This window comes from Petaurus breviceps, unplaced genomic scaffold, assembly GCF_028583685.1.
Source record: "Petaurus breviceps papuanus isolate PSGF00001 unplaced genomic scaffold, PetGlider_PUasm1.0 227, whole genome shotgun sequence".
NCBI lineage: Eukaryota > Metazoa > Chordata > Mammalia > Diprotodontia > Petauridae > Petaurus > Petaurus breviceps.
The window spans coordinates 11,416,213-11,438,485 of NW_027185896.1; the positions used below are offsets into that span (position 1 = coordinate 11,416,213).

The 22,273-nt window shown below is 38.0% G+C and overlaps 1 protein-coding gene across 2 annotated transcripts in view; it reads left to right on the forward strand.

Moving 5' to 3' along the window:
- The window catches only part of QRICH1 (glutamine rich 1), an 88,676-nt gene extending 66,896 nt beyond the window's left edge, over positions 1-21,780 (forward strand). For both annotated transcript variants that reach the window (XM_069095749.1, XM_069095748.1), the window contains exons 4-10: positions 13,338-13,515; positions 14,930-15,084; positions 16,979-17,093; positions 19,062-19,170; positions 19,581-19,732; positions 20,186-20,276; positions 20,819-21,780. In XM_069095749.1, the coding sequence (XP_068951850.1) occupies positions 13,338-13,515; positions 14,930-15,084; positions 16,979-17,093; positions 19,062-19,170; positions 19,581-19,732; positions 20,186-20,276; positions 20,819-21,011 (993 nt within the window). In that variant the 3' untranslated portion in view covers positions 21,012-21,780. The remainder of the gene's footprint in view (positions 1-13,337; positions 13,516-14,929; positions 15,085-16,978; positions 17,094-19,061; positions 19,171-19,580; positions 19,733-20,185; positions 20,277-20,818) is intronic.
- The last annotated feature ends 493 nt before the right edge of the window (positions 21,781-22,273 follow it).

Consider the following 22,273-nt stretch of genomic DNA (forward strand, 5'->3'; position numbering starts at 1 on the left):
GGAGCAAATGGAAGCTAGTGACTTTATGAGAAATCAAGATACTATTATACAGATCCAAACAAATGAAAAAATAAAAGGCATTGTGAAATATCTCATTGGGAAAACCACTGACTTGGAAAATAGATCCAAAAGAGATAATTTAAAAATTATTGGACTACCTGAAAGCCATGATCAAAAAAAGAACCTAGAAATCATCCTTCAAGACATTCTCAAGGAAAATTGTCCTGATGTTTTAGAACCAGAGGGGAAAATAGAGGTTGAAAGAATCCACCAATCACCTCCTGAAAAAGATCCCAAAAAGAAAACTCCTAAGGATTATTTATAGTCAGGTTCCAGAATTCCCAGATCAAGGAGAAAATACTACAAGCCGCCAGGAAGAAACAATTTGAATATTTTGGAAACAATCAGGATAACACAGGATCTGGCAGCTTCTACATTGAGGGATCAAAGGGCTTTGGAATATGATATTCTGGAGGTCAAAGGAGCTGGGATTATAACCAAGAATCACCTACCCAGCAAATCTGAGTATCATGTTTCAGGGGAAAATATGGTTTTTCAGTGGAATAGAGGACTTTCAAGCATTCTAGCTGAAAAAACCAGAGTTGAATAGAAAATTTGACATTCAGATACGAGAAGCATGAGAAGGTAAACAGGGAAAAGAAATCATAAGAAATTTATCAAAGTTGAACTTTTTACATTCCTACATGGAAAAGCAATAATTGTAACTTAGGAAAATTTTCTCAGTATGAGGAGAGTTGAAAGGAATTGAAATGTATTTGTGTGTGTATATGTATGTATCTATCCACACATATATGTCTATATAGAAAGTTATATGGGCATATGAATACATGTGTGAGTGTATATATGTGTACAGGTATATATAGACAGGGCACAGGACCAATTTAATAGGAAGGGATGATACTTAAAAGGTGAAATTAAAAGGTGAGAGAGGAATATAATGAGAGGAGATGGGAAGAGACAGAATGGGGTAAACTACCTCATATAGAAGAGATAAGGGAAAACTGTTACAATGGAGGGGAAGAACAGGAAACCAAAAGGGAATGAGTCAATCTTATTCTCAATTAATTTGGCTTAGGGAGGGAATGACATACACACTAAATAGGATACCTCACTACAGGAGAGTAGGGGGAAGGGGATGGGAATGGGGATGATGGAAGGGAGAGCAGGCTACAGGGGAGGGAAGTTGGAAGCACCCTCTTTGGAAAAGGGACAGGATCAAAGTACAGAATAGAACAAGTGTGGGGTGGGATAGGATAGAGGGAAATATAGTCAGTCTTGCATAATATATCCACTATGGAAATGTTTTGCATATCTTCCCAGTAAGGGTGCATGACGAGAGAGGAAGGGAAAGAATCTAGAATTCAAAGTTTTAAAATCAAATGTTTAAATATGTATAATTGTTATTTTCCATGTAACTGGGAAATAAGATATACAGGCACTGGGGCATAGAGATCCACCATGCCCTCCTGGAAAGCCAGAAGAGAAATGGGGGAAGATATGGGAGAGAGCAGATTAGGGGAGAAGATTTCAGTGGGATTGCTGTTTTGGGGTGGTGGGTAGGGGAAAAATGGAGAGAAAATTTGTAACTCAGAATCTTGTGGAAATGAATGATATAAACTAAAAAATAGAAAGAGAAAAAAATTAGAAAACTAATAAAGCTAAAATAAGCACAAAAAAGAAGGTATTAAAAATTAGAGGAGAAATGGATTAACTGGCAACATCCCTCCTCCCAAAAAAAACACTGTAAAAATGGAAAAAAAAAAATTTAATGAGGGGGGAAGCCAAGGTAGTTGGGTTTAAGTGACTTGCCCAAGCTTACACAGCTAGTAAATACCAAGTGTTTGAGGTCATTTTTTAACTCAGATCCCCCTGACTCTAGAGTCAGTGCCCACTTCTATTCACTATGCCACCAAGCTTCCCCCAGAAATGAAAATTAAAAAAAAAAAAACTCGAGTCTTTGAAATAACCAACAAAACTGGCAGTTTTTATCCAAACTATTAAAGAGGGCAAGGGAATAAAATAAATAGCAAATGAGCATGATAAAATCACAACAAAACCAGAAGAAATTTTTGAAAACCAGAATTTTTATGCAATTGTGCTAATAAAACTGAGAACATAAAAGAAATAGAATACTTTTTAAAATGTAAAATACCTAAATTGACAGAAGACCATATAGAAATCTTAAGTCACCCATTTCAGAAAAAGAAATATATAACTTTTTGGAATGGAACTAAAAAGTAAAAAAACCTACTGCTCCTGAAGTATTCACAGGAGAATTCTATCAAATTTTTTAAAAGTTATGCAAATTATCCTCAAAAATTGAGAAAGGAACCACCTTACCAGAATACTTTTATAAGACAGATATAGGCCTGATCCCTAAAGTAGGGGAGTATAAAGCACAAGAGAACTATAGAACAATGTCTTTAATGAATATCAGTTAAAAGTATTAAATAATATTTTGTCTATACTATAGCTATTTATTCAATAAATCATCCATTATTACCAAGTTGGATTTATAGGTGGGATGCAAGGATCCTTGTTTCAAATTTAGGAAAACAGCACAATCATTTTTTAAACTATCCAAAACCACATGACTCTCAATAGATGTCAGAAGAGCCTTTGAAAAATACAGCATTCATTATGCAGAAAACTCTACAAAATATATGCATAGAGGGAACTCTAATATCCTAAAAGTCATTTATCGTAACCCCAAACAAGCATCATATACAATGTTATAATAGAACCTTTCCTACTAAATACAAAGGTAAAAGAAAGGATACTTTGAATATTATTTGAGATAGTTACAGAAATGCTAACAACAGTAATAAGACAAGAGAAAGAAATTAAAGACATAAAGTTCGGTAAAGAGGAGATAAAATTGTCCCTATATGTTGATGATGGGGTGATATATTTGGATAATCATGGGGAATCAACAACGAAACTAATCTAGACAAATAATAGCTTCAGCAAAATAGAAGGCTTTGAAAGAAAGAAATCCTCAAAACCCAAATGCATTTCTGTATAATAGTAACAAAATCCAAGAGGAAATAATAGAGAAATCCCATTTCAAGTAACTATAAAATGCATAAAATACTAAAGACATATAGATTCATTTGCAAGATTCCACAGTACATTCTAAATGGATATATGACTTTAGTATTAGATATCATAATGTCTAAAAAATTAGTAGAAAAGCAGATGTTATACCTCTCATAGGTAAGTAAGAACTGTATTCTCAGACAGAAATAGAGACCATTATAAAAGATAAAATAGATAATTACGTGAAACTGAAAAGCTTCTGTACAGGTAACTTTAATATACCTTAGAAAAAAAGGCAAACTAATAGGAAAAAATCTTTATTAAATTTCTCTGATGATAGTTTGGTAGCCAAGATATATAAACAATGTATACACACATGTACATACATACATAAAACCAGTTTTCATTCCCCAATGAATAAATGGTCAAAGGATAAAAAAAATAGTTGCCTAAAGAATGCTTCAGATCACTACTAATAAGAGAAATGCAAATCAAAACAACATTTAAGATTTTACTTATGCCCTAAAAATTTACAAAAATGATGAAAGATGACAACAGCCAATCTTGGAGGGGTTGTAGGAAGAAGATAGGCACATGGGTGTATTTTTGATGGAGCTATGAAATCGGTACAACAATTTTGGAAAGCAGTTTGGAATTTTGCAAATAAAATGACTAACATATCCATGTACTTTCAACCAGAGATTTCATTACTGGCTTCTACTCCAAGGAAGTCATTGACAGGAAGAAAGTTCCCATATATACCAGACTGTTTATAGCAGCACTTTTTGTGAAAGCAAAGAATTAGAAACAAAGTAGAAGCCTGTTGATTTAGGAAAAACTAAACAAATTGGGGTACGTGAATGTATTGTTACTTTTGCTGTAAGAAATGACTGATGTGATGAATAATAAGATTATAGAAAGATTTAACAGAACTGAAGCAGAGTGTAACAAGTAGAACCAAAAGAAAAATACATACAATAATTACACTAATATAAATGGAAAGGACTTTATATAAAAGCAAAAATAAAGATTGCCAAAAAATTTTTTTTTTAAATCAAATAAAGCTTAAAGAAAAACCACATCTTCACAGCAGTGACAGGTCCACAGGTTTTGCACATTTTCAGACTTTTTAAGTGCTTTAACATTTACCAAAATGCTTTCCTTCCAATAACTTTACGAGGTAGGTGGTACAAGCTCCCATGTTATAGATGGTCACTTGGCTAATAAGTGCCAGGAAAATAGGATTAAAATGTGGATCTTATGACTCCCAAGTATGCAAGCTTCCCCAGTGAATGAAAATTTCATTTAGGAGTGGCCGTATTTACTACAGAAACAGAATTTGCCTTAAAATACACATACTTGGGGGCAGCTAGGTGGCTCAGTGAATAGAGTACTGGGCCTGAAGTCAAAAGGACCAGAATTCAAATACGACCTCAAGATACCTTACTTTTTTTTTTTTAACATTTGATTTTAAAACTTTGATTTCCAGATAACTTCCCTTCTTCCCTCATCACCTACCCCTATTGAGAAAATAAGCAATTCAATATAGGTTGTACATGTGTAGTTATGCAAAACATTTCCATAGTAGATATATTGTCAAAGACTGATTATATTACCCTCCATCCTATCCCTCCCCGACTCATTCTATTTTCTGCTTTGACCCTGTCCCTTTTCAAAAGTTTTTTAACTGCCCCCCCTCCAATCTGCCCTTTTTTCATGTTGACTCGTTTTTCCTGATTTTCTTGCATAATTCTCATTTATCTTGCCAATTTTTCCTCCACTTCTCTTACTTGATTTTCAAAATCCTTCTTGAGCTCTGCCATGGCTAGTTCATATTTTTCTTGGAAGCTTTTGATGCAGGAGTTCTGACTTCATTGAGTTCCTCCTGTTCCATGCTTTGATCCTTTTTGTCCCCAAAAAAGTAATGTAAGGTTTGATTGCTCTGCTTGCTTTCCTTCCTCTACTTGCTCATGTTGGCAGTCAATTACTTGAATTTTGAGCTCCTTGCCACAGTAGAACTCTTAATTCCAGAGAGGAGAGCATTGTACCAAATCGCTGGGGTTTTCGCAGCTGCCAGAGCTATTATGAGGGTGCCCTCTCTGCAGCTCCCAAGTTCTGGCCCACTGGCCACACACCCCAGTATTTCCACCCAAGACAGTGATCCAGATCCACACATGTTAAAGCAAGAGTGATTACCCCCTGAATGGTAGCTTGTTCCCCTAGAATCTGCAGGCCAGGAGCTCTAGAGGTAGCCATGCAGGGCAGGAGCTGCAGCCACCAGGACTCTGCCACCTCTAGCCCCGGAGGTAGGGGCCAGACTGTGTCCTTTCTTTACAACAGAGTTTCAGACTGACCTTTTACTTGCTCTTTGGTGTTTATGGGTTGAGAAGTCTGGAAACCACCACAGCTGTTGGTTATTCACTCTCCTGAAGTTTTCTTGGGCCGCCCTGAGGCCAAAATCATGTGGCTCATGGGGGACTGCTCTCTGCTCCAAGTATGGTGTGATGGACCCTTCCTGTAAGCCTGCTGGGCTTCTTTTAGTGGAAGATTTGTTTCTCTGTCACTTTGTGGGTTCTATAGCTCCAAAATTTTTTGAGGTCATATTTTATAGGTATTTGAGGTAGTTGTTGGTGGAGTTCATGGAATTTTCTGCTTTTATGCTGCCATCTTGGCTCCACCCCCATTTTTGGACTTTTTCAGTACACTAATTAGTTGTATTTTCTCTTTTTTGTCTTTTAAAAAAATCCTGATTATTGTATACGATGGCTCTCTAAGGATGAGAAAAAGGGATACTGAGCAAAACTTTGGTAATGGAAAAACCAAAAGACATTGAAAAGCTTCTTTCAAAATATTCAATTATATTCATATATCAGTTTGTTTAGCTATAATTCATTCAGTGGTCACCTACTTTGTTTCCAGTATTTCCTACCCAAAAAGTACAGTTGTGAATCATTTGGTAATGTATAAGACCTTGGGTAGGCAGTACAGGATAGATTGTTAGGCTTGGAGTCAGGGTGACTTGAGTTCAAATTGGACCTTAGACAATTACTAGCTGTGTGATCCTGAGTAAGTCACTTAAATCTGTTTGCTTCAGTTTCCTTATCTGTAATATGAGCTGGAGAAGGCAATGGCAAATACTTAAGTGTCTTTACAAAGGAAAACCTCAAATGGGTTTACAGAGAGTCAGGACTGAAATGATTTAACAATGCCAACATGAAACCTGTCTTACAGCATTTGACTGTGCTGGATAAAGTGCCCAGTAACAGGATCTCAGGGTCAAAAGTCAGTAGTTTTATTAATTTCCTTACCCAGTTCAAAGTTAGTTTCCATAATGGTTAGACCAATTCACAGCTCCACCAAGAGTATTAATGTACATTACTTACTAAGTCCCATTGAAAGTTGATTATCTCTATCTTTTGCCATGTTTGCATTTCTCAGCATAATTGGAACATCATATAATTATTAATAATTTGCCATTCTTTTTTAAAACTGTAATTTTTCAAATTTAATTTTTTATTCTATAAAGTTTTAAATGAGCATTTCTAAATACAAAATTGAACACTAAGATTTTACATGAGGTAGTGAATCTCTTCAATACTACTTTCTTTTTTTTTAATGTTACTTTTAAAACTTATCTTTTATTTCCTTTCATCCTTTATGCACTTAAAATTTTTTTTCAGTGGGCCTCCTTTTTTCTTGTCATCTTTTTTGTATCACTGTCTTCCCTCATTGCTCCTCCTCCCCATTAAATATAGAGGGATCAAACAAACCTTGTTTTTTTAATAATCATAGTTCAAGCAAAATAAATTCACACCAAGTCTAAGACGGTCTAAAAGTGTAAGCTCCCCTCCGCATCTGACTCTATCACTTCTCTTCTATGAGGTTAGTAACATTCCTCTTCCCAGGATTCCTGGAGACGTCATCAGTCATTTCTTCTATTAGAGTTCAATTTTCCCTCCTAAACTGCCTCCTTCCCTATTCCTATGTGTTTCTGTTTTGAGTCTGGTGTATTTCTACATCTGTGTGGATATATAACCCAGAAGTGGGTAATGGTGACATCTGGCAGATGGCACCCCTTCCTGAACCCCATACTAGTTCAGGGATCCAGTGCAAAACTCCCTGGGTGCCTTTTTTTTGCTTTAGTGTTCTCCCTTAGTCCCTGTGGGTTGTAGTCTTCCTCTGTGTACCTACCTGCCTACTTGCTCCTGCCTGGCACCGATCCTAGTATCTGCAGGCCTCTCTATCTCCCTAAACTCTCTTTAGCTAAAGTAACTAACCATGATCTCTTCTTGGCTTTTTCCAATCAGAATTCAGTTTTACACCTTTTCAGGTAATAGGCTGGGTGAGTTGGGTAAAAATGCTTATTCTTACTCCTCCATCTTGCCTCTGCCCATCCCCACCCCCATTAAAGGGGGACTGCATCATTAACTACCATACCATGCCTCTTTTTTAGTTTTTGGAATATTATATTCCAAGATCTCTTCTCATTTATTGTTGAAACCACCAGATCCTATGTAATTCTCATTATGGCTCTTTGGTACCTGAACTGCTTTTTTTTCTGGATGCTTATCTTGTTTTTTCTTTGACATGGAATTTCTGGATTTTTGATGGTGATCTGTAATTTTGAGGTTTATTAGTTAATTGTTTTCAGGAGTCTGATGATTCTAAAATTATCCCTCCTTGACTAGTTTTCTGTACAGTCAGTTGTTTTTGGTAGCAGACATCTGATATGCTCTCTTTCTTTTTCCTTCAGTTTCTTTGGATTTTCTGTTAATATTTCTTGCTGTCTCATGTAATCATTGATTTTTTATTCTAGTTTTCAGGGAGGCTTTTAGTTAGGGAAGATTTACTACTTTTTTTTTTTAAGCAATCGGGGTTAAGTAACTTGCTCAAGGTTACACAGCCAGTTATTTCTGGGTGTGGTGCTAAGTATCTGAGCCTGGATTTGATCCCCAGGTCATCCTGACACTGGAGCCGGTGCTCTTACTTGCTGAGCCACCTGGCCACCCCTGATTTACTACTTTTTAATGCTCATCTTTTCTTCCAATTCTTTTTTTCTAGAGCATTTATTCCATATTTTAACCTTTTGCTTTATTTCTTCTAGGTATTCCGGTAGTCCTTATGGGAAATCCATTTTTTTTTTTGGAGTTGCCGCTTTTAGTTATTGGAGAATTACCCTCTTCTTCTAGGTTGGATTTAAATTTCTAACTATATATACCTTTGGATTTACAGTGATTTATTTTTTTCATAGTGGTTACTATCTTCTTTGGTTTACTCATCTCACCAATCTTTATTTCTTGAACTTGGGGGCTTTGTTCTAGAACAAAGCTCCATCATTCCCTGCTTTACTTTTGGAACTAGTTGTTGGCCCTACTTGGTCTCTGCCCAAGGTTCCTGAACTGACCTTTACATTGCTGGGTTAGGCCTTCTGACTCTTTAAGATTTAGGGCTTGTAGATCTTCAGGGCTCTCTAATATCTCATGACCGAGTGCTAAGGAACTCAGAGTGTAGGTGTCCCACTCTGGTTACTATTTCTCCTAGTGGTTTTGATGGTTTTCAACCACCCTGAGGTTTTCTCAGGGAGCTTCTACTCATACTGCTTTTGGGTACAGAGACTTGTAGTATATACTGATAGACACAGGTCTAACACTGAAACTTCTGAGAGGCTCTTAACTTATTTATCTGAGCAAGATCTTTGGCTTTTCTGGTATTGGTCCTTTCCTATTGCCTGTGGGCTTTTGGCTAACTTGTGCAGTTCTTCAGTGGAAGAAGTTTCTTACTATAGTTCTTTATTGGATTTCTTAATCCTTTTTATTTTTTTTTAATCTGCTGCTATTTTTAGGTTTTTGCTGGATTAAGGATTTTTGAAACTTCTATCCAGGCAACCACTTTAACCAGAAAGTCTGTTCATATCTTTTTTTTTTTTTTTTGGCCTTTTTTTGGGGAGGGCATTTGGGGTTAGGTGACTTGCCCAAGGTTACACAGCTATTTTTTGGTGTTAAGTAAGTGTCTGAGACTGGTTTTGAACTCAGGTCCTCCTGACTCCAGGGCCGGTGCTCTATTCACTACACCACCTAACCGCCAGAAATTTTTTTTTCTTTTTGGAGGGGGAAGGCAGGGCAATTGGGGTTAAGTGACTTGCCCAAGATCACATGGCTAGTAAGTGTTAGTGTCTGAGGCTGAATTTGAACTCAGGTCCTCCTGATTCTAGGGCTGGTGCTCTATTCGCTGCGCCACCTACTTGCCATTATTCATATCTTTTGTTGTGCACTGTAGCTAAGATAAGGAAAATTTAATTTTGGAACATTTTTGTAGCTTATATGCTGATACCCAAAATCCATCAAGATATATATGTGTGTACACATACGTGTGTGTATGTGTGTGTATGTAAAGATAGATAGATACACACAAAAATAAGATTTTGAAAGTGGATTGCTGCAAATGTATCAGAATTCCATTGTTTACCCTAGGAGGTTAAGACTTCCCACTTTTTTTGCATGAGAAACTAGCTACCTTTTAATTTAGTAATAACTATATTCGTGTATCCTTTCATTTTTTTCTTTGTTTTGAATTGTTCTTGCTTCATAAAATGTTAGTTGATAAATATCTCAGAGGTCTTCCAGTATAAATTGATCATTTTAGACATGAGGAAATTAAGCCAAAAATAAGTAATTTATAATCTTCATATGTAAATCCATTTATTTGGACAAAATACCATGGTAAAATGGAAAGGATGCTGAGTTTGAGGTCAGAAGATGTCCATTTAAATCCCAACTTTACGACTTTATTACATGTATAATTTTGGGCAAATCACCTGGGCTTCCTTTTGAAGGTCCCAGACTGAATTGTCAACCAGGGGAGGAGATCTAAGGTGAGAGCCATGACATTCAAATATATTATTGTGTTCAATGGTACAGAAGGTTGCCAAAAGGAATTTTTTTTTCAACTGAGAGTAAATGAAACATGGGAAAAAGTCTAAGATTGTCATTTGCTATAAATTACTGTTTCTGAAGATCTAATTTCAAACCATGTCAGTGGTTTTTGGCTCTCATAAAAAATTGTGTAAACTATGGTGTCCACATACTGCAAGGCTATTTGATTATGTCTAATAATAGGTAGTTTCTATGATAGTAATCTGTCTTTCCTCCAGCAGAGGGAAGCCTATCTCTGTAAAAACTTAACTAAAAGTACGAAAGACTGTTTTTCATCTATATGGAGAATATGGATAAAGCTTTAGTCATTTCCCATCTTCAGTAGGCATATGCTTTTCTGTTTGATCTAGGGCAATATAATTTTGTAGTTGAATCCATTGGGAATGTAAACTATAAGAAAGATATTTGTTATCTATAACAAGTAACATTATTTTACTTAAGGACCCTTTTAAGGGCCAGAAGAATCTTTTCCTTGAGGGAGAGAATTAGGACGTCAAGTGAATTCTTAGATGTAAAGTCACGGGTGATCTGTATTCCTAAGCTTAGTACATAACAGAAATATGATATTTATGCTCTAGCTTGTTTTAAGGATGTCCTTAGGATCATAAATTTAGAGCTTAGTAGGTTATAACTTTAAAAGAGTTGCAGGATATAAAATAAACTCACATAATTCGTCAACATTTCTGTATGTTACTTTTCTTAAAAAGCTCAGTAGCAAGAGATAGAAATAGAAATTCCATTTAAAGTAGCTGTAGACAGTATAAAATATTTGGGAGTCTACTTACCGAGACAAACCCAGAAACTGTATGAACATAATTATGAAACACTTTTCACACAAATAAAATCAGATCTTAATAATTTGAAAATATCAGTTGCTCAAGGGTAGGCTGAGCTAATATAATAAAAATGACAATTTTGGCTAAATTAATTTACTCATTTGGTGCCATGCCAAACTACCAAAAATCTATTTTATAGAGCTAGAAAAAAATAACAGAATTCATCTGGAAGGACGAAAGGTCCAGAATATCAAGTGAATTAATGAAAAGAAATGCCAGGAAAGGTGGTCTAGCCATACCAGATCTAAGACCATTATACATCAGCAATCATCAAAACTACTAGGTAACAGCTAAGAAATAGAGGGGAATCAGTGGAATAGGTTATATATACAAGACACCATAGTCAATGACTATAGCAATCTTGATAAGTCCAAAGACTCCAGTTTCTAGGATGAGAACCCAATATTTGGCAAAAACTGCTGGGAAAACTGGAGAACTTGATGGTAGAAACTAGGCATAGACCAACATCTTACACTGTATACAAAGATTAGGTCTAAATGGGTACACAATTTAGACAAAAGCAAATTAGGAGTGCAAGAAATAGTTTACCTGTGAGATCTATGGAGAAGGGAAGAATTTATGACCAAACAGAAGATAGAGAACATTATGAAATACAAAATGGATCATTTTGATTACATTAAATTTAAAAGGTTTTCCACAAACAAAGCCAATGTAACCAGGATTAGAAGGGAAATAGAAAACTGGGAAACAGTTTTTATAGCCCAGTGTCTCTAATTAAGGCCTCATTTCTAAAATATATAGAGAACTGAGTCAAATCTATAAGAATACAAGTCATTCCCTAAGTATTAAACAGTCTAAGGTTATGAGCAGAAAGTTTTCAGATGGGGCGGCCAGGTAGCACAGCGAGTAAGAGCACCGGCTCCAGTGTTGAGAAGACTTGGAGATCGAATCCCGGGCTCAGACACTTAGCACCCACCCAGAAACACCTGGCCGTGTAACCTTGAGCAAGTTACTTAACCCCAATTGCTTAGGGGCGGCCAGGTGGCTCAGCGAGTAAAAGCACCGGCTCCAGTGTTGGGATGACCTGGATCAAATCCGGGCTCAGATACTCAGCACCACACCCAGAAATAATAACTGGCCGTGTAACCTTGAGCAAGTTACTTAACCCCGATTGCTTTAAAAAAAAAAAAAAGTTTTCAGATGAAGAAATTGAAGCTATAGTCAAATGAAAAAATGTTCTAAATCACTATTGATTAGAGAAATGCAAATTAAAATAACCTAGGAATCACCTCACACCTTTCAGATTGACTAACATGACAAAACGGGGAAATGATAAATGTTTCAAAAGATGGGGAAAATTAGAACACTAATTCATTGTTGGTGGAGTTGTGAACTGATCCAGCCATTCTGGAGAACAATTTGGAATTATACCCAAAGGGCTGTAAAACTGCATACACTCAATCCAGCATTACTGCTACTAGGTCTATATCCCAAAGAGATTGTAATAAGTGGGGGAAGACCCACACGTACAAAAATATTTACAGCAGCTCTTTTTGTGGTAACAAAGAATTGGAAACTGAGGGGATGCCCATCAACTGGAAAATGTCTGAACATGTTGTAGTATATGAATGTCAGACTTCAGAAAAACCTAGAAAGACTTACATGAATTGATGCTGAATGAAATGAGCAGAACCAGGAGAACATTGTACACAGTAACAGCAACATTGTTCGATGACTAACTTTGATAGACTTAACTCTTCTCAGCAATGCAAGGATCTAAGACAATTCCAAAAGACTCATGATGGAAAATACTATCCATATCCAGAGAAAGAACTGTGTAGTCTGAATGCATATTGAAACATACTGTTTTCCCTTTTTTGTGGTTATTATTTGTTTACTCTTTCTCATGGTTTTTTCCCTTTTGTTCTGATTCTTCACAACATGACTAATGTGGAAATATGATCTTAATCATATTAAGGTTTAATATGATCTTACATATATAGCCTGTATCAGATTGCATGCTTTCTTGGGGAGGCAGGAGCGGAGGGACAGAGAAAAGTTTAGATTTCCAAATCTTATAAAAGCAAGTGTTGAAAAACTAAAAATAAATGAATGAAAGAAAGAAAAATAAAATAGATTAACCATTAAAAAGAGAGAGAGATTACCTGGTCCAGAGGTTCTTACCTTTTTTTTTTTTATTATGAATCCTTTAACAGTCTGGTATAGCCTATGGACAGCTCAGAGCTGTCAAAACAACAAAATCAGAGTTTTTAACTTCATAAAATAAAATGCTTAAGATTACGAAGGAAACCAATTACCAAAATATAAATAACCAAATTTTTTTCAAAACCCCCCACAAGTTTGCAGAGCTCAGGTTAAAAACCTCTGATCTATCTACACTAACCCCTTCTTCTTATAAATGAGGAAGTCAGGACTTGAATGAGGAAAGAACTTAGCCAAGATAATACAGGGGGTAGCTCATTTGCAGAGCTCATTTGATTTCTGAGAGAGCCCAGGAATGTGATGTTTTGTGAATCATCTGTCATAGGCTCAAACCGTCCAAGTTGCTGAAGTTGAGCCACAAGCCCAGCCGCAGCCTTCACCAGAACTCCTACTCCCCAATTCTCTGAAGCCAGAAGAAGGACTTGAAGTTTGGAAAAGCTGGGCCCAGACTAAGAATGCCGAACTAGAAAAGGATGCCCAGAACCGACTTGCACCCATTGGCCGTAAGTGTTTTTCAGGCTGAATAGGTTCACCACTAACTTACTTTTCACTTCTGACATGGAAGAGGACAGAAGATGGGAGGAGAGGGACAACAAAATCAAATCTTATAGGATAGATTATTTTTTCTTTTCTTATCCTAGATTAGTCTGATTATATTACTTATTTCTTTGGGGGGGAAAAATGAACACTTCCTGATGATTTAAGAAATTCATGGAATTCATCACAGGAGGTATTGTACACAGTATAGGATTAATAAACATCAAAACTTCATTCATGTCCTGCAAACTACTTGTTTGGGGCCCTTAAGCTCTTATTACGTGCTTAACCATTTGACATTTTGTATCCTTTGGCAGATGCACCTCAGATGCATAGATTGAAAGTTAGATTGCACAGCAGATCATTCCAGTTTGTGGCAAATGATCAAGACCTGGGAGATTATTCCATACAAGGGAGTTACCTTGTATGGGTGAACCTGCAGGATAGTGAGGGAAACTACTGGCTCGTGTTGGCAGTTTCTAGACGATGGGACCCAGATGATATTTAACAATAGGCAGTATAATGTAGTGGAAAGAGGATTGGACTTGGAGTCTTAAAGCTCTGCCAGTTGGTAGCTGTGTGAACACTGGGGAAGTCACTTAACTCCTCGGAGCTGCAGTTATCACGTCTTCAAGGTGGGAATCATCATAGCTGTAGTACTCCTCCTACAGGGTAGCTGTAAAGCTCAAGTGAGATACTGTTTTATAAAGTGCTTTATGTATTTCAAAGCACTATGTTGTTAGCTATTATTATTCCTCAGCCTTATAATGCACATATATGTACCTTTGAACTTTCCTAAGTTCTTTTTCTCTATGCTTTCATTTTTTAGGTTTGGTATTTGGGGCTTACTTGGAAGTATTTTGCCAGTCTCTGGTAGGGAAAATAAGAGAAAAGAAAGAAAGATTTGTTAAGTACCTACTATGTATGCCCTATGCTTAACATTTTACTAGTATTCAATCCATACTTTATAAATATTATCTTATTTAATCTTCATGAGAGGTCAGTGCTATTATCCCCTTTTTATAGTTTGGGAACCTGAGGTATACAGAGGTTAAGAGACTTAACCAGGATCACATAGCTAGTTAAGTGGCTAAGGCTGGATTTTAGCTCAGGTCTTCTTGATTCCAGGCCTAACAATATATCCACTGTGCTCCCTAACTGCCTCTGATAGGAATGATAATTTATTTTCTATAGCTGTAATAAGCAGCTGGTAATGGAGTAGAATTGAACAGGAAGAGGAAATGCTGTGGTCATAGCCAGTTACAGTGAGTCTGCTGAAAACCTTGAATTTGTGTGTCCTGAATGTGGTTCGATGATAGGGGTTTTTAATGGCACAGGCACAATTGGTCCACTTGCTAATCTTTGTAACTTCCTTTTCAGGTCGCCAGTTACTGAGGTTCCAGGAAGATCTTATCTCCTCAGCTGTGGCAGAGTTGAATTATGGTCTGTGCTTAATGACAAGGGAGGCTCGAAATGGAGAAGGTGAACCATATGACCCAGATGTGCTGTACTATATCTTCCTGTGTATTCAGAAGGTAGGAGTCAGAAATCTTCCCAGAGTTGTATTGTAGCGCTAATTCCAGCTAGGATTTTCTTGAAGTTAGAATAATAGGGGTGGTTGGGATTTTTAATTCAAACTGAATACTTTGGTGTTTTGTGGGGGTTTTTTTTTTTCATTGAAAACAAAGTAATGTGATGTCAGATATTTATTTCTCAATCATAACTCTTGATTTTTATTGAACACTTTATTTAATGGAAATTGATTAAATACTCTACAGATATCTTTGTCTACAGATATTTTAACCTAAGGTTTGTGCTACTTATCTGCATTTTTCTTAACCAGCCAATGAAAAGGTGTAGCATTTTGCTTACTACCTATAGTATATGTACTACCTATGGAAATGTGTTATAAAGCATAGTGGGAGAACTAAATTTTAACCCTGAGTTTCAGAAAACAGAAACAGATTTTAAGCACATTATAACTTATGACAGATAGCACAGTATAGTAAAAATAGTCATAAGTGAAGCAGGAAATCTGAGATTCCCCCTTTGTGGTCATGAGATAATCATATAGACCATAGAACTAGAGCCTGAAAGGAATTCAGGGGTTGCTTGGGTAGTCCAACCTCTCTCATGTTTTTGTTTGTTTTAACAGGACCTTTGATTTCATTGGTCTAGGGGACTTAGAGAATTGCCTGGGGGTACTGAGGGTAGATGACTTGGCCAGTGTCATGCTGCCACTGTTTCAGAGGCCAGACTTGAATGTAGCTCTTTTATCACTCTAAGGTAGGTACAGAGGAGGAAACTGAGCTCTAGAGTGGGGATGTGACTTGCCCAGAGTCACTCAGGTAGCAAGCACCAGGTGAGATTTGAATCCAGGTCTTCCTCCAACATAGCCAGTGCGACTCCATTGTTTCATGCTGCCTCCAGTAAGTCTCTTTCAATCTTTCTGAGCCTTTACACAGAGATGCCTTTTATGTAAAATGGGCATGATAGTAACTACCATATGTATTTTGTGGGGTTGATTATGAAAATCAAAGGAAATAATGGATGAAGAAAATAATGGTCCTGAAAGAATAAAATGGTATTGCCATAGAAATATAGGATTTAGAATTGTGAAAAGCCATTGAAAAATTGAATAGTACAAGAAATTTCAAGAGGAGAAGGAATTGGCTAGGATTAGAGAAGGGTTAAGAAAATGGTCTGACTGAAATATAGAAACCTAATTTCAAGAAGCCCCTTGTTTAACCTGCTGTACAGGTTAGCTCGTGTGTTTTATTGGCAAGGACTATCTTGCCTTCATGAGAGATTTTATTAAGCCTCTTGTCTTTTTTGTAAGGAAAAAATAAATTAGGTTTTTAGGAGATTGTCTAGTTAATGAGAAAATCCAGAGCAAGTGCAGAAAAGGGAGAATTGTATGGTAGAGGCAGCATTAGAAGGACACAGGGTTGGACTGCCAACTCCTCAAGCTTTCTGTACATAGTGAACAGTAAAGTAGATGAGAGGATCACAAAAGAAAGAAAACCCCTCTTCGGAGGGCTTCCCCTTCTCCCTACACCACTATCTCAAGAAGCATATGGGTACTTGAAATTCGTGAACAGAAATGGGGATAGAAGTTGTGCAGACAGTATCGCTCAGGCAGAGATAACACCAGATACTGCTGTCCATCAGCAGTGACTCCCACAGTAGGGAGATTCCTTCTTGTTGTTGTCTGTCTTCTCCCTCCCATCCCCCCCCTGCTCTGCCTTGGTGCATACCAAGCCTCATCAGCCTCCAGTGGCTGTTGACCAAGAGACAGTACTGGATGTGGAGGAAGTCTAGAGTCTGGTGTTTCTCTTACTGTGTTTTTTGGGAGATAAACACACCTTCTTGGAAAAGAGCTAACCTAGAAGATTGCTTGTTTCTACTGTGACTCTGTTTCTTTTGTAGTATCTTTTTGAAAATGGCCGAGTAGATGACATATTTTCAGATCTCTATTATGTTCGGTTCACGGAGTGGCTTCATGAAGTTCTGAAGGATGTTCAGCCTCGGGTCACATCTCTTGGTGAGTCATCCTCCTGTTTCCTGGCAATATCTTTTTTTTCTTTTTTTTTTTTTTTTTTGGCGGGCAATTGGGATTAAGTGACTTGCCCAAAAATCACACTAGTGATTTGTAGTAATTTGTAGTAATTTGGCTAGTAATTGTGTCAAGTGTCCGAGGCCAGATTTGGACTCAGGTCCTCCTGACTCCAGGGCTGGTGCTTTATTCACTGCGCCACCTAGCTGCCCCTTCCTGGCAATATCTTGAGTTCCTGAAGAGAGAAAACCAAACATGGCTGTTTTAGGACCAAGATGATCTTTATCCAAATTATTGACAGTCTTTCCCTTTTCCTCTTGGGGTATTTTGCATTCATACCTCCATCACCCATGTGGGAATAGAACTTGGAAGTTAGTAAAATCCCCCTCAACTTTGTCCCATGAAAACCTTTGGACAACACAAAATGTGGGAGGATGCCAGTATAAAACATAAACTTCAAAACATTTAGAATCTCAAGCTTTTTAATTTGGTTTACCTTGTTTAAGAGAATAATGGAATATTTTAAGATAGCAGTCATGGTGTAGTAATACTCAAATAAGATGAACATATGTTTTGCCTGATTTTTTTTCTCCTTTTTTTTTTTTTAAGCAATCGGGGTTAAGTAACTTGCTCAAGGTTACTTAAGTTACACTGCCAGTTATTTCTGGGTGTGGTGCTAAGTATCTGAGCCCGGATTTGATCCCCAGGTCATCCCACACTGGAGCTGGTGCTCTTACTCACTGAGCCACCTGGCCGCCCCATTTTGCCTGATTTTTGCATATCACTTATTTTTTATTTATTTTGGCACCACTGATCTTGGGTCAAAACCTTGCTCTCCTACTTATTTGGGTAACCTTGGGCAAATCAGTTCCCCTCTCTAGGTCATTATTTTCTTCATTTCGTAAATGAGAATGTTAAGAGTATCTGCTCTCTAAGGTCCCTTCCAGATATGAGTCCTATTGAACTGATAAGTTCTGGTTTGGTTTATGTGAAGGAATCAGCAAGCATGGTGATAAAACTGAGTGACAAAATTACTTAAGGAGTAGATTGGGTAAAGGGAAGTGGCTGGCCCAAGAGAGTATATGGGAAGAAGTGTGCCCAGAAATACATTTTATTTCTGTTTGACTTCTTATGATGTCCTTTCTAGTCCTTTCTGGAAATGGAGTTAATTCCATTCTCCTAGGCCCACTAAATGTCCCCTTTTTTTTTCTGGAAATAGATTCAGAGAAAAGCCAAACTGTATAGATAATGTGTGTGTCTTCACCTACTCCTACTGTAATGGGTGTGCCCCATCTGCTGAGCTAATTAGGTGAGAGTATACACTAGCTCCTAGCTAGGACACAAGCCAAAGTCATTGTCTTGGCCCTGAGCCCTCAATTTGTTGTTGATCACTATCCAGTGGTCATGCCAGGAATAGCCAGCTGGCCAGTAGTCTTGGCATCCAGAAGGGACTCTAGAGGCCACCACATTGGAAAAAGAATACCCATAATTCTAAGGATATTGTTATGTGAAAGAGGCACCTCAAATAGACTAGAACTACTGCCATGCGAAGATAGTCACAGGTAGCGCTGACCAATTATGGAGCTTCCTTACTTTCTACAAGCACAGAGGAAGTACTCAGCACTGTTACAAAGGGTAGCTCAGCTGAGTGGGTCATGTCTGCCTTGTCCTGGAGAGGGGGGGAGTTAGTAGCCCAAACTACTGTGAACCAATCCCCTTTTTATCACTTAATATCTTTGCTCTCTGATACACTGAGGAATTTTTTTTAGAGCTAAAGATAGGTTAAAGGGAGTAGAAAATCTTGAACTGAAGCTGGGAGTGCTATCATCACACTATGATCTTTAATACTATGCATTCTGTTTCTTCCACTTTGTTCTCTCCTGTTGACACATTGTTCCATGTGTCTCCTTGACACACCTCCCATCTCCATGTCATGACAGTACTCTCTTATTATAGGTTATGTCCTGCCCAGCCGAGTGACAGAGGAGATGTTGTGGGAGTGTAAACAACTAGGGGCTCACTCCCCCTCCACGCTCCTCACTACGCTCATGTTCTTTAATACAAAGTAAGTGTTTCTGAAGAATGGGAGTCTGTGTATTGGGTAACAGTGGCACTTAGGGAAACACAGAAGAGTGGAGGGTTAATGCTTATTAGGAAAGGTTTTTTTCTTGCCACACTGCTTAACACCCAAGATCCAAGATACTGATCAGCCTAGGTCAGGATCTGAGAAGAATCCAGTTTGTTTCTGAAATTGTTTATTTTTTTTTGGAACCCAAATTTCTCAGTGCCCCTGGGTGGTGAGCCAGAATCTCCCTATATAGCTATTTAGGTTTCCTGGCTTCTTTTTAAATTTTTTTGTCTGACCTGAGATACTTCTTTGAGCTACTTGTGGTCAGTAGGTGAGTAAAGTTGTCTTTCCTACATACTTCTCCTGGGTGTCACATCATTTTCATATCTCCTTACTTTATGATTTAGGTACTTTCTGTTGAAAACAGTAGATCAGCACATGAAATTGGCCTTTTCCAAAGTTTTACGACAGACAAAGAAGAACCCTTCAAATCCCAAGGATAAGAGCACAAGTATCCGGTATCTGAAGGCACTTGGCATACACCAGACTGGCCAGAAAGGTAGGAGGGTTGGGCCTTTTCAGTAGTAACAGACCCTATCTCCTGTTATGCTGTGACAGGACTTATTTTGGGATAACTATAGGCAGAAAGTAACCAACCTACTCTGGTTGTCCACTACCCCTCCACCTTCTGTTCCCCATTTTGCTGATCTACTGCAGGTAGCAACTGAAAATTGATCCTTGTCAAATCCTGTAATCCTTAAACCCACTTCTGCCCAGCCAGGTGAGAAGCTCTAACTTTATCCTTGCAAAAAGCAAGAGTTCCAGAGAAGGCAGTGTGAGCTCCATGTTTCTTCCTAAAATGGTGAAAGGAGATGCCTTCTGGCTCACTGATCTGAGGTGTGGGTGTGCATGGGCTCTGGAGTTGTCTGTGTTTTTCTCTCGAACTGTGTTCTAGCCAGACCTGCCAAGGAGCAATCTGACACAATATATATGGTGGGGGTGGGTTCTGTAGTTACAGATGATATGTATGCCGAGCAGACTGAGAATCCAGAGAATCCACTGAGGTGCCCCATAAAACTCTATGATTTCTACCTCTTCAAATGGTGAGGCTTCTTTCTGTGTTTGTTGGGAGGGGAGAATTTGATCCCTGGGGAAAGGAATTCTCATGGCTGAGGTATTAAGGAAGTTTCAGATCCTCCCCAACACTGTATGGTTAAACATCAAATAACACAAAGATTAAACATTTTCATTTTTAAAGTAGATTTTTATTGACAATCTTTTCTTATACCACCTAGATTTCCCCTCCATATCTTTCCCCTTTCTGGAGAGCCATTCTCTATGACAAAATATCTTCCAAAGAAAAAGAAGAGGAAAAAAATGAAAACTGTTGGATATATTTTAAAAATTCTGTTAGATAAAATGTTTTTTGATGCACTTTAGTAATATATGAAGTACAGTATTTCTGCTAATTCTTGCCATTGTGCCATTACTTTTTGCTCTCCTTTTTCCCCAGGGAGTGAGGAATCCCATGGCATGTATAGAGTTTGGTGCTCATTGAAGGGAATCTAAGAGAAAAAGTGCAGGGGAATCACAGGTTCAGGGGTGAGAGTATGATTTAGCTTTAATATTTTTCCCTTTTCTTCAGTCCCCAGAGTGTGAAAGGCCGAAATGACACATTTTACCTAACTCCTGAGCCAGTGGTGGCTCCCAACAGCCCGATCTGGTATTCAGTCCAGCCGATCAACAGAGAGCAGATGGAACAGATGCTTACCCGGATCCTGGTGATACGAGAAATTCAGGAAGCTATTGCTGTGGCAAATGCCAGTAACATGCACTGAGCATCTCCTTTCAACCAAGCTGGGGAGAAACAAGGAAAAACTGTACAGACTTTCACACTAAAGAAGAGGCCTCAGTTTTTTTCTTTTTTCTTTTTTTTTTTATTGGTGTAGTTATGAAGCCCTTTTAGGCTGCTTCTGTTGAAAAGAAAATATAAAAGTAAAACCTACCCACCATGCATCATCATAAACAGTGACAGACTGTTGTGCCTGCCGGAGCAATATGTTTCTAAAAAAAAAATTGGACACCCTGGAAAGTTGCTGGCTAACTTTTTTTTTTTTTGGCTGGGGCCTGGGGAAGGGGCCTGGACTGCAGAGGAGAAAATATGACCCCTTCCTCACCTCCAGACAGAATGGAAATTATGATGGATCTCCCTTCCTGCCCCGGGGTGCCTGCCATGCCTGCCTTCCCCAGGGGCCTGGCTGGCCTTGCCTGTCGCTGGTGTAGCCATGTTCTTTTTCTTTCTTTGTGCTCAGACATTAACTTGGCATCTTAATGGAAGAAAAATAAGGGGAGAGAACTTCAATTATGATTTATTAAAGACAATTTCTATTCAGCCCCGTTAAGAAATGACATTTTAGATGTTAAAAGTAAAAACTTTACCATGCTTTTTTTTTGGGCCTAACATTGAGGCCTTAAAACTTGAGGCACATGTGCCTGATGGAATTCTTGTAACATACACTTGTGTATCATATAAAGATACAACACTGTTTCTCTTATGTATTCTTACTCTAGTTGTTTATTAAGAATGACAAGCACGTCTTTTCAACATGCTATTGAACAATGCGTCTTTATTTGGGAAGGGAGAGCAAAAAATGGGGGATAGGGTTCTTTAAACTCCTCCAGGTTTGCCATTTAGTAGGAATAGAGCTCCATTCCTCACCAGTGGTTATTCCTGAAGAAAGTTAACAGAATTTTGGAGCTGAGATACATCTTTTCCCACCTATTTTACTGAGGTCTGAAGAGATGAAGTTAACTTAACCAGGATCACACAGTGAGAGCTGGGATTCAGACCCAAGCGGCTTGACATCAAGTCTGGAGTTCTTTCCAAATCAGAAAATGTCAGGACTGGAGAGTAGCCTATGTCTAGGATTAATACCTCCTTTGGTGCTACTAAGCATTGTGCGAGTACCTAAAAAGTTCTCAGATTGTTTTAGGGTTCTTTCTTTTGTTTGCTTTTTGGAGGGGGGGAAAGTAGGGCAATCGGGGGTTAAGTGACTTGCCCAAGGTCACACAGCCAGTGTTTGTGTTACGTGTTTGAGGT